Below are 12,348 nucleotides of genomic sequence, written 5' to 3' on the forward strand. Positions count from 1 at the left end.
ATTATGTCCACATCCATCCAGTTATGTAACATGACTGGGTGGATTCTCTGTCTGAAACCGAGTTGGACAAGGTTAGAATTGACCTGCAATTGATGCAGAAATCTTTCTTAACCCATTAAGAAACTGGACTATAAGTAATTGCAACACGTTCACAATCAGCTTTGGGCAGCGGGCATGGGGTGGTGGTGGAAATCACTCTTTGGGACTTGTCCTCTGCTGATTTTCACATTTGCTCACATTATGTAACTCCGTTGTCTCTAGGCCCTGTATCCTGCTTAGTCAGCCATATCCAGCACCGTGCAGCTTCCTCTCTGCCACAATGTCCCCAACCCCTTCACTGCAATGACCTGGGATTTTAAAAAAACACGTCCATCCAGTTCAGCCTGTTATCCTGCAATGTTGATCCAGAGTCAGACAAAATAACCCCAACAAGGTAGAAGCCAATTTTTTTAATTTAATGGTAAAAATTCCCTCCAGACTCCAATCTAGCAATCAGAATAATCCCCAGATCACGACCCTTCTGAGTAATCAGGGATATAACATGTAATATTGTAACACTCAAGAAAGACGTCCAGGCCACTCTTGTACTCTTTTATCAAATTCTACATCACCGTGTCCTCAGGAGAGAGTTCCATAGTCTCACTGCTCTTACAGTAAAGAACCCCTTCTGTGTTGTGTAGAAACTTTCTCTCCTCCAGACGTAGAGAACGCCCCCTTGATGGAGTCCTGGGTATAAATAGACGATGGAAGATATCTATGTATTGTCCCCAAATATATATTCAAATCTGATTATTAGAGCGCTCCCTTATTACAGTCTGGGGAATTATAGATGATGGGAGAGATCTCTGTACTGACCCCTGATATATCTATACATAGTTATTAGAGCGCCCCCTTGTTAGAGTCCTGGGTAAAATAGATGATGGGAGAGGTCTCTGTATTGTCCACTAATATATCTATACATAGTTATGAGAGCGCCCCCTTGTTACAGTCCTGAGTATAATAGATGATGGAAGAGATCTCTGTACTGAACCCTGATATATCTATATATAGTTATTAGAGCGCCCCCTTGTTACAGTCCTGGGTATAATAGATGATGGGAGAGATCTCTGTACTGACCCCTGATATATCTATACATAGTTATTAGAGCGCCCCCTTGTTAGAGTCCTGGGTATAATAGATGATGGGAGAGATCTCTGTACTGACCCCTGATATATCTATACATAGTTATTAGAGCGCCCCCTTGTTAGAGTCCTGGGTATAATAGATGATGGCAGAGATCTCTATACTGACCGCTGATATATCTATACATAGTTATTAGAGCGCCCCCCTTGTTACAGTCCTGGGTATAATAGATGATGGGAGAGATCTCTGTATTGTTCACTAATATATCTATACATAGTTATTAGAGCGCCCCCTTGTTACAGCCCTCGGTATAATAGATGATGGGAGAGATCTCTGTACTGACCCCTGATATATCTATACATAGTTATTAGAGCGCCCCCTTGTTACAGTCCTGGGTATAATAGATGATGGGAGAGATTGTTGTACTGATCCCTGATATATCTATACATAGTTATTAGAGCGCCTCCTTGTTACAGTCCTGGGTATAATAGATGATGAGAGAGATCTCTATACTGACACCTGATATATCTATACATAGTTATTAGAGCGCCCCCTTGTTAGAGTCCTGGGTATAATAGATGATGGGAGAGATCTCTGTATTGTCCCCTGATATATCTGTACATAGTTATTAGAGCGCCCCCTTGTTACAGTCCTGGGTATAATAGATGATGGAAGAGATCTCTGTACTGTTCCCTGATATATTTATACATAGTTATTAGAGCGCCCCCTTGTTACAGTCCTGGGTATAATAGATGATGGGAGAGATCTCTGCACTGACCCCTGATATATCTATACATAGCTATTAGAGCGCCCCCTTGTTAGAGTCCTGGGTATAATAGATGATGGGAGAGATCTCCGTATTGTCCCCTGATATATCTGTGCATAGTTATTAGAGCGCCCCCTTGTTACAGTCCTGGGTATAATAGATGATGGGAGAGATCTCTGTACTAACCCCTGATATATTTATACATAGTTATTAGAGCGCCCCCTTGTTACAGTCCTGGGTATAATAGATTATGGGAGGGATCTCTGTATTGTCCCCTGATATATCTGTACATAGTTATTAGAGCGCCCCCTTGTTACAGTCCTGGGTATAATAGATGATGGGAGAGATCTCTGTACTGACCCCTGATATATCTATACATAGTTATTAGAGCGCCCCCTTGTTAGAGTCCTGGGTAAAATAGATGATGGGAGAGGTCTCTGTATTGTCCACTAATATATCTATACATAGTTATGAGAGCGCCCCCTTGTTACAGTCCTGAGTATAATAGATGATGGAAGAGATCTCTGTACTGAACCCTGATATATCTATATATAGTTATTAGAGCGCCCCCTTGTTACAGTCCTGGGTATAATAGATGATGGGAGAGATCTCTGTACTGACCCCTGATATATCTATACATAGTTATTAGAGCGCCCCCTTGTTAGAGTCCTGGGTATAATAGATGATGGGAGAGATCTCTGTACTGACCCCTGATATATCTATACATAGTTATTAGAGCGCCCCCTTGTTAGAGTCCTGGGTATAATAGATGATGGCAGAGATCTCTATACTGACCGCTGATATATCTATACATAGTTATTAGAGCGCCCCCCTTGTTACAGTCCTGGGTATAATAGATGATGGGAGAGATCTCTGTATTGTTCACTAATATATCTATACATAGTTATTAGAGCGCCCCCTTGTTACAGCCCTCGGTATAATAGATGATGGGAGAGATCTCTGTACTGACCCCTGATATATCTATACATAGTTATTAGAGCGCCCCCTTGTTACAGTCCTGGGTATAATAGATGATGGGAGAGATTGTTGTACTGATCCCTGATATATCTATACATAGTTATTAGAGCGCCTCCTTGTTACAGTCCTGGGTATAATAGATGATGAGAGAGATCTCTATACTGACACCTGATATATCTATACATAGTTATTAGAGCGCCCCCTTGTTAGAGTCCTGGGTATAATAGATGATGGGAGAGATCTCTGTATTGTCCCCTGATATATCTGTACATAGTTATTAGAGCGCCCCCTTGTTACAGTCCTGGGTATAATAGATGATGGAAGAGATCTCTGTACTGTTCCCTGATATATTTATACATAGTTATTAGAGCGCCCCCTTGTTACAGTCCTGGGTATAATAGATGATGGGAGAGATCTCTGCACTGACCCCTGATATATCTATACATAGCTATTAGAGCGCCCCCTTGTTAGAGTCCTGGGTATAATAGATGATGGGAGAGATCTCCGTATTGTCCCCTGATATATCTGTGCATAGTTATTAGAGCGCCCCCTTGTTACAGTCCTGGGTATAATAGATGATGGGAGAGATCTCTGTACTAACCCCTGATATATTTATACATAGTTATTAGAGCGCCCCCTTGTTACAGTCCTGGGTATAATAGATTATGGGAGGGATCTCTGTATTGTCCCCTGATATATCTGTACATAGTTATTAGAGCGCCCCCTTGTTACAGTCCTGGGTATAATAGATGATGGGAGAGATCTCTGTACTGACCCCTGATATATCTGTACATAGTTAGTTATTAGGTCGCTTCTCAACCATCTTTTTTTTAAAGTGAATAACTCCAATTTTGATAACCTGTCTGGGTCTTGTAGTCTGTTTATTACCTTAGTTGCCCCCTTTGTACCCGCTCAAGCTCTGATATGTCCTTGAGTACTGCTGACCAAATTTGTCCACAATATCCCATGTGTGGTCTGAACAGTGACTTGTAAAGAGGAAGAACAATGTTCTGGTCATACACCCTTAGAACTACACTGATGCACCCCCTAATAACTATGTGCCTCTCTATAGCTACTGACATTGGAGTCGGCCCCTCCAGTATATATATCCTAGTGACATGTGGGTGATGCAAGGTATATCATAAACTGTGTCGTTAGGCCCCATGTCCACAGGCATGCACGGTGGAATCCCGCAGCGGTTTTCATCCATGCTTGCAGCCATGAGGCCAAAAGTGACAGCAGACTCACCTGTCCGGACGCTGTGTTGCGGGTGGATCTTCTTTCTCCTACTCTCTTGCAGATCCGCGGCACAACACAAAAACAGCTGTGGGTGTGCCGTGGATACGGACGGCTTCCAATGACTTCAATAGAAGCTGCAGGAGCCATCCGTGTGGGAGATACGCAGGAAAATGAAGCATGCTGCGATTTCTTCCCATGTGGGCGATCTGCACATCGGGAAAAGAACACATCCGCATGCATTTATTTCCCCTGCAGATGCTAATGCATCCTTGTGGGCCTCTGGAGCTGCGGATCTCCCACGCGGGACACACGTGCACATTTGTAATTAAAATCCGCACGTGGACATTGGCCCTTATGCTGCCTTACCAAATTTGGTGTTACCCTGTATACCATGCCGTATCCATCTCAGGATATACAATTCCACCGTCTCACAAGAGAAGAATGTTTCACACATATTATATTAACAGTTTGCTGTTGACTAATAACAGCTCACCAATTCTGGTGAAAGGTGTCTTCCACTCTCCAACTATTATACCCATGAACCTTACCGCTTCTGATCTTCTGCAGCAGTACAGCCAGCTAACATATATGCGTTTAGGCAGATGCAAACTGTGCCAAGACTTGCTGTCACTCTCGGGTCACAGCTTTGGCATGTTCCTGGCTTATAGCTTTCATCTGTAGGTTTCTGTTTCCCTTTCCTTTCCATCTTTAAATGTTAAAAACAAGATTTTAAGGTTCAGTTCTGCATCAGTTAGGCCTTATTTATGTAATGGATACACCCCCAGCACCAGACGGACCCCACCAGCTTACTGTGGGGGTCTGTTAGGATCCACTGTGGTTGATGGAAAATTTAGCGCTTCCTGTAATGCTCTAGACTAGTGCTATTTCACTCGCTGGACTCTGGGATAAGAACAAGGATAATGACACTTGCCCTGGGTACACAGACATACTGTGTACAGGGGAACTGGTGTAGCATCTGCACTGAGCAATCTCTTGCTGCTGGGGTCTATTTCTTACTAGTTGTTTCACAATCACTTGAATGTCATGAGCTGCAGTAGCAAGTACAGCCACCTTTATGGACAAGTGCCTATATTAATCCATTCCTGACGGCCATTATGTTTGTGTTAATATAAAACCAAAAGAAATTCAAATGGGAAAACAGCAAATACACACAGTGCATGTCAGGCTACTGTTGTATCTTGTCTTCACCAGAAGAATGAGTGGAGACAAGCCGCATGCCCACAACCAACGCCCACAATTTGATTGGTTGGGACGGAAAATGGTTGCCCCCTATTTCCCCTCCCGCCTGGTGTCACTCACCCCTCCGCCGCTGTCCCTTGTCTCCTTCCAGAACCACACTGGACCCCGTGCTTCCTCAGCATTCAAAGCCGCACTGCAGGTTACTGATAAATAGTACTAGGCAGCCGCTTCCTCATTATAAGGAAGGTGTGCGAGTGGTTGGTCATCAGTACCTTCACCTGTGCAGCGGCTCCTCCATATAGCTGTTTGGCTGTCTGCACGCTGGGGTTGTGGTGCTTCTGCCTGCCATGGACATGCGGTCCTGCAAGCATGGCCAGGGGTTTTACATATCAACAGCACACTGGGTCAATGCCCTGCAGGTGAAGCATGAAGCTGAAGGTAGTGGTCCATGTTTAATGGTACCCCCAAGAGTTGTGGGACATTCATCATTGTCTGTCTCTCCACCTTCTCACACAACAGTAATTTGTAGCTCTACAGCTTTACCTTGGAGAAGGCTCGTGTTTAGCTGTTCTTTTTACCTTGTAAAATTTGTCCTTTGCAAACTTTATGACATGGCTTTTAAAACCCGCAGCACACCCGCTGTCTACCTTGGTGCAATTTTTAATCAAGGAAACTCTATGTAGGCCCTTTTTTGTGCAGTATTTTAACCAATTTTTGGGAAAAGCACAGTGTTTCTCAGGTGAGTGTGTCTGTATTTGTATTTCCATACAATTTGGGAAGTTTTGGTCGCATTGGGGACCTTCTGGAGGGCAGATTATTGACCTTGGTTTTTAGTCCCATTGACTTTAATGGGAGTCGGTTTTGACCATTCCAATTCATGATGATTTTCATGAAATCGGCACAATTTTGACATAGACCGATTATTCCACTAATCGCTCATCATCACTCAGGCTACTCCATTGCCTGACCTGACCACACTCTTACATTTCCACTGTACTGGTACCTCAAGGGTCTGCACACGTGACATGGCATCCAAAAAGTATTCCAGCAAAATCTGTTCCTCAAAAGTTAAATATCTCTCCTTCCTCTCTGAGCCTGCCCATGTGTCCAAACAGGAGCTTACATCCACATATGAGTCATTTACATACTTGGGAGAAATTGCCCCTTGTGAAAATGAAAAATATTAGCTTAGACTTACATATTATTGGATGAATTGACCATGAATTAAGAAGAAAACTGGGACGGCCCTTTTAATAAATTCCATGAACCAGCTGTGGAGTCAGAATGCTCACTATATCCCTTGATGAAAACTGAGGGTAGTGGTTTCCAAAGTGGGGTCTTTGGAGAAGGGGGGTTCTTATGTTTCACCACCTCAAGGCTTCTGCAAACCTGAAATGATGACTGGAAAAATCATAATAAAAGGAAGTCCCCAATAGTCACAGGACAATATGTGGCAGAATTCTAAAAATTGTAGAATTAGTTGCTTTGTTATGAAAAAAAAATATTTAAAATGAAAAATCTGCAAGAATTTTTTTTTTTCAAATTTCACATCCACTTTGTTTTAATTCCTGTAAAACACCTGAAGGGTTGCAGTTTTCAACATTCTCAGTTTTTCAGAATGGGATGACTTTTTGGGGGTTTCTAAAGCCTCAAAGTTGCTTCAAAACTGAATTGCTCCCTATAAAAATAGATTTTGGAAATTGACTTCGAAATTTGAAAAAATGTTGCTAAACTTGTAAGCCTTCTGACCTCAAAGAATAAAAGAATGTTTAAAATGATCTCAACGTGAAGTAGATGAATAGTAAATGTTTCACTGCTGCTAAATCCAAAGGTTTCCAAATTCTCTCTGAATTTCCAATACTTTTTTTATAAAAAGGCAAAACAAAAAAAAATCAGTAACAAAGTACAAAGTGTCACAAAACTACAGCTTTATGGCCCGTTCACACGGGGCCCCAGGATTGCCGTTACATTTCCACATAAAGACCTGCGGTGCCGATTTTACCCAGAAATGAGCTTCTTATCCACAGCTGATTTTAGTAGCTCTATCGCTCCCCCTCATCTCTGAGTACATGGCACCGCCCAAGTGCCCTGGCACAGGCCCCCCGTCAGCCTCTAGTGAGCGCTGAGCCGCTGGTCATGTGAGGTGGAAGTTTCCGCCCCGTGTGAACTTCTCCTTAGAATCACTTGGATGAGTAAACGCATTGACAGTTATTACAATGTACAGCGACACTGTCCGCACTGAATGTTTGGGCCGTGCCCAGAAGACCGAAACTGGCTGCACCTCCAAGGGGTTAATTAATGAGCAATAGGGTGACAGGTTGTGAGCGCAGAATGACTGGTACTTGGTATTATAATGGTCTCTGAGATGCTTTCCAATTCTACTTTCAGCGCCAGCATTCCCAATGTCTGAAACAACTGAACAGAATCCCCCTTACACCTATGGGACCGAGCCGAGCCAACCCAACTACAATGCACCAGCACCAATCTTCCTGCAAAATGCTCCTCAACCGCTCCCTGCAAATAGTGCCACTCCAACAACACAGGTGTGGGCTGTCCCCACGGTGGCGCCACAATGGGGAGTGGGGAGTGTCGTGGCACCCAATACTGGTTCAGCACCTTCTTTTTACCAAACATTTCTGAAAAGCAAACCAACACCATTGGGGGTAAGTAGCGTTACAAAAACAGCAGTCACCGATTGTATGATCACATCCTCATGTATTGGATTTTTCATATTTGTTTAAAAGGGTTTTATAACAAACAGAGTTGAAAATAGACACAGATCCATCAAGTCCAGCCAATCAGGAGGAAGCCAAAGAAAAACACGAGGCGCAAGCCAGTTGCCCCATATTAGGGGAACATTTCCTTCCTGACTACAAATATGGCAGAAAGTCCCATCTCCATCTTTCCATATTTCTAGTAGCCATAACTTGTAACATTTGTACTGTCAATGAAGGCATCCGAGCCCCTTTGGAATCTATACAATGAGTCAGACCATTACAACACCCTCCAGCAGAGAGTTTCATGGAGTCACTGCTCTTACAGTAAAGAAGCTCCGCCTGTGACTATGGTGAAATAATCCTTCCGCTAGTCATAGAGATTGCCCATCTCATGGTTACAGGCCTAAGTATAAAAAGATCATTTGAAAGAATTCCACACTGCCCATCCATATAGACAGACTTGCATCAGTTCTGGTATTGCTGGACTTTTCTCTGCAATCAGATGTAAGGTTTGTTTCAACAAGTTTAGCAACTGTAGTCCCAGCCTTCACAAGCAGAAATGGAAGGAGTTCTCCTCCTCTGGAGTAGCAAATATTATTTTGGTAGCAAGTTTTAGTTTGTCTTGAAATTTCCTATTTTAACCTTTACCTATCCAATACCATTTTCACACCTCCCCGGGGGCCGATTAAGTCTACCATGGGCCCAAGGCTTTATGAAGACTGTGGATCCCCCACCAATGTAGAGTTTTACAATGATCTGATGCAATAAATAGAGTACAGTAATAGAACCAAGCTTACTACATACCGTGTTTCCCTGAGAATAAGCCCAACACCAATAATAACCTCTCCCCCGATTTTACTGGGAGTCTTGAAATATAAGCCCTTTCCCGAAAAAAAGCCCTAGCTAAAGTGCTGTGATTAGATCACGAGCGCCACTGGCTCAGCCAGTTAAAGAGGGCGCTCGATCATCCACAGCCATTTAGTGAATGACATCACTCAATGGCAGTGATTGGTTTATCGAGCGCTGGCTCTAATTGGCTGAGCCAGCATATACAGTAGACATACAAAGGCAGATGTATGAAACTGCCCAAAGGGGCTTTTGTTAGTAACGGATTTGCTGTGGATATTCCATAGTGGGAAAACTCTGCAAGGAATCTCCACCACAATCCACATCAAAGTCCACACCTCTTGCTGCGGATTTTGTTGCGGATCCGCAGCACATTTCACCCTTTTCAATTCAACTTAAGGAGTGAAATCTGCAGTAAATTTGCACCAAAATCCATGATAAATTCTGAACCATTGATGCGGATTTCAGTGCAGATCCTCAGTAAATCTGCTACGTGTGAACACACCCTAAAAGAGAAACACTTCTTGTTGCCCACAGTAACCAATTACAGAGTTTTCATTTTCAAAGAGCACTATAAAAACTATAGCTGAGCTGTGATTGGCTGCTATGAGTAACAAGGACAGCTTTTGTGTTAGACTGTCATACATCTCCACTATAGTTATTTACAGTATCATTGGATGTAGAGATGAGCGAGCACCAAAATGCTCGGGTGCTCGTTACTCGAGTCGAACTTCCCGTGATGTTCGAGGGTTCGTTTCGAGTAACGAACCCCATTGAAGTCAATGGGCGACTCGAGCATTTTTGTATATCGCCGATGCTCTCTAAAGTTTTCATTTGTGAAAATCTGGGAAATTCAAGAAAGTGATGGGAACGACACAGCAACGGATAGGGCAGGCGAGGGGCTACATGTTGGGCTGCATCTCAAGTTCCCAGGTTCCACTATTAAGCCACAATAGCGGCAAGAGTGGCCCCCCCCCTCCCAACAATTTTCACTTCTGAAAAGCCCTCATTAGCATGGCATACCTTAGCTAAGCACCACACTACCTCCAACAAAGCACAATCGCTGCCTGCATGACACTCTGCTGCCACTTCTCCTGGGTAACATGCTGCGAAACCGCCATTTCAGTAATAGTAGCAGTCAAGACAGGCCCCGGTAACAATTCCGAAGCAGCAGTATAGGGGGAGCACGGGAGCACAGTATTAGTTCCATTTCAGTAGTAGTAGCAGTCTAGACAGGTCCCAGTAACATATCACTAGCAGCAGTATAGGGGGAGCACAGTATTAGTTCCATTTCAGTAATAGTAGCAGTCAAGACAGGCCCCAGTAACAAGTCTGAAGCAGCAGTATAGGGGGAGCACAGTATTAGTTCCATTTCAGTAGTAGTAGCAGTCACGACAGGCCCCAGTAACATATCACTAGCAGCAGTATAGGGGGAGCACAGTATTAGTTCCATTTCAGTAGTAGTAACAGTCAAGACAGGCCACAGTAACATTCCCGTTGCAGCAGTTTAGAGAGATAACAGTCTCTTTCACATTTCAGTAGTTGCAGTATAGACAAGGCCCCAGTTACATTTATGTAGCAAAAGTGTAGGCCAACCCCACACACCTTGCTGTACCATGAGTGCAGGCGAAGCCCATAAAAATTACTAGGATTACACTGTAGGCGAGGGCCCAAAAAAATTGGTGTACCAACAGTACTAATGTACCTCAGAAAAATTGCCCATGCCCAACCAAGAGGGCAGGTGAAACCCATTAATCGCTTTGGTTAATGTGGCTTAATTTATAACTAGGCCTGGAGGCCGCCCAGTTAAAGTAAAAATTGGTTCAGGTGCAAGTTTCAACGCTTTAATGAGAATTGAAACGTATAAACATTGTTTACAAAAGTAATATGACTGAGCCTTGTGGGCCTAAGAAAAATTGCCCATTTGGCGTGATTACGTGAGGTTTCAGGAGGAGGAGCAGGAGGAGGAGGATGAATATAATACACAGTGATGAAGCTAAAAGGTCCCCGTTTTTTATGGTGATAGAGAACGATACTTCCATCCGCGGGTGCAGCCTACGCATTGTTTAGGTATCGCTGCTGTCCGCTGATGGAGAATAGAAGTCTGGGGAAATCCAGAGCACCTCCAGGGCATACAGCGCGAGTTCAGGCCACGTGTCCAGCTTCGACACCCAGTAGTTGTACGGAGCAGAGGCGTCACGGAGGACGGTGGTGCGATCGGCTACGTACTCCCTCACCATCCTTTTACAGTGCTCCCGCCGACTCAGCCTTGACTGGGGAGCGGTGACACAGTCTTGCTGGGGAGCCATAAAGCTGGCAAAGGCCTTGGAGAGTGTTCCCCTGCCTGCGCTGTACATGCTGCCTGATCTCCGCGCCTCCTCTGCTACCTGGCCCTCGGAACTGCGCCTTCTGATACTAGCGCTGTCGGATGGGAATTTTACCATCAGTTTGTCCACCAGGGTCCTGTGGTATAGCATCACTCTCGAACCCCTTTCCACTTCGGGTATGAGAGTGGAAAGGTTCTCCTTATACCGTGGGTCGAGCAGTGTGTACACCCAGTAATCCGTGTTGGCCAGAATGCGTCTAACGCGAGGGTCACGAGAAAGGCATCCTAACATGAAGTCAGCCATGTGTGCCAGGGTACCTGTACGCAACACATGGCTGTCCTCACTAGGAAGATCACTTTCAGGATCCTCCTCCTCCTCCTCCTCAGGCCATACACGCTGAAAGGATGACAGGCAAACAGCATGGGTACCCTCAGCAGTGGGCCCGGCTGTCTCTTCCCCCTGCTCCTCCTCAGGCTCCTCCCCCTCCACCTCTTCTTCCTTCTCCTCAATGCGCTGAGATATAGACATGAGGGTGCTCTGACTATCCAGCGACATACTGTCTTCCCCCGCCTCCGTTTCCGAACGCAAAGCATCTGCCTTTATGCTTTGCAGGGAACTTCTCAACAGGCATAGCAGAGGAATGGTGACGCTAATGATTGCAGCATCGCCGCTCACCATCTGGGTAGACTCCTCAAAGTTTCCAAGGACCTGGCAGATGTCTGCCAACCAGGCCCACTCTTCTGTAAAGAAATGAGGAGGCTGACTCCCACTACGCCGCCCATGTTGGAGTTGGTATTCCACTATAGCTCTACGCTGCTCATAGAGCCTGGCCAACATGTGGAGCGTAGAGTTCCACCGTGTGGGCACGTCGCACAGCAGTCGGTGCACTGGCAGATTAAACCGATGTTGCAGGGTCCGCAGGGTGGCAGCGTCCGTGTTGGACTTGCGGAAATGTGCGCTGACCCGGCGCACCTTTCCGAGCAGGTCTGACAAGTGTGGGTAGCTTTTCAGAAAGCGTTGAACCACCAAATTAAAGACGTGGGCCAGGCATGGCACGTGCGTGAGGCTGCCGAGCTGCAGAGCCGCCACCAGGTTACGGCTGTTGTCACACACGACCATGTCCGGTTGGAGGCTCAGCGGCGAAAGCCAGCGG

The 12,348-nt window shown here is 45.0% G+C and overlaps 1 protein-coding gene across 1 annotated transcript in view; it reads left to right on the forward strand.

Moving 5' to 3' along the window:
- LOC136587789 (membrane-spanning 4-domains subfamily A member 4D-like) overlaps nucleotides 1-12,348 on the forward strand; it is a 134,498-nt gene that overhangs the window by 28,176 nt on the left and 93,974 nt on the right. Inside the window, exon 2 of the mRNA XM_066586552.1 lies at nucleotides 7,694-7,968. Coding sequence (XP_066442649.1) covers nucleotides 7,708-7,968 — 261 coding nt within the window. The 5' untranslated portion in view covers nucleotides 7,694-7,707. The remainder of the gene's footprint in view (nucleotides 1-7,693; nucleotides 7,969-12,348) is intronic.

The sequence above is a fragment of the Eleutherodactylus coqui genome, chromosome 13, assembly GCF_035609145.1.
Source record: "Eleutherodactylus coqui strain aEleCoq1 chromosome 13, aEleCoq1.hap1, whole genome shotgun sequence".
In the NCBI taxonomy this organism is placed as follows: Eukaryota; Metazoa; Chordata; class Amphibia; order Anura; family Eleutherodactylidae; genus Eleutherodactylus; species Eleutherodactylus coqui.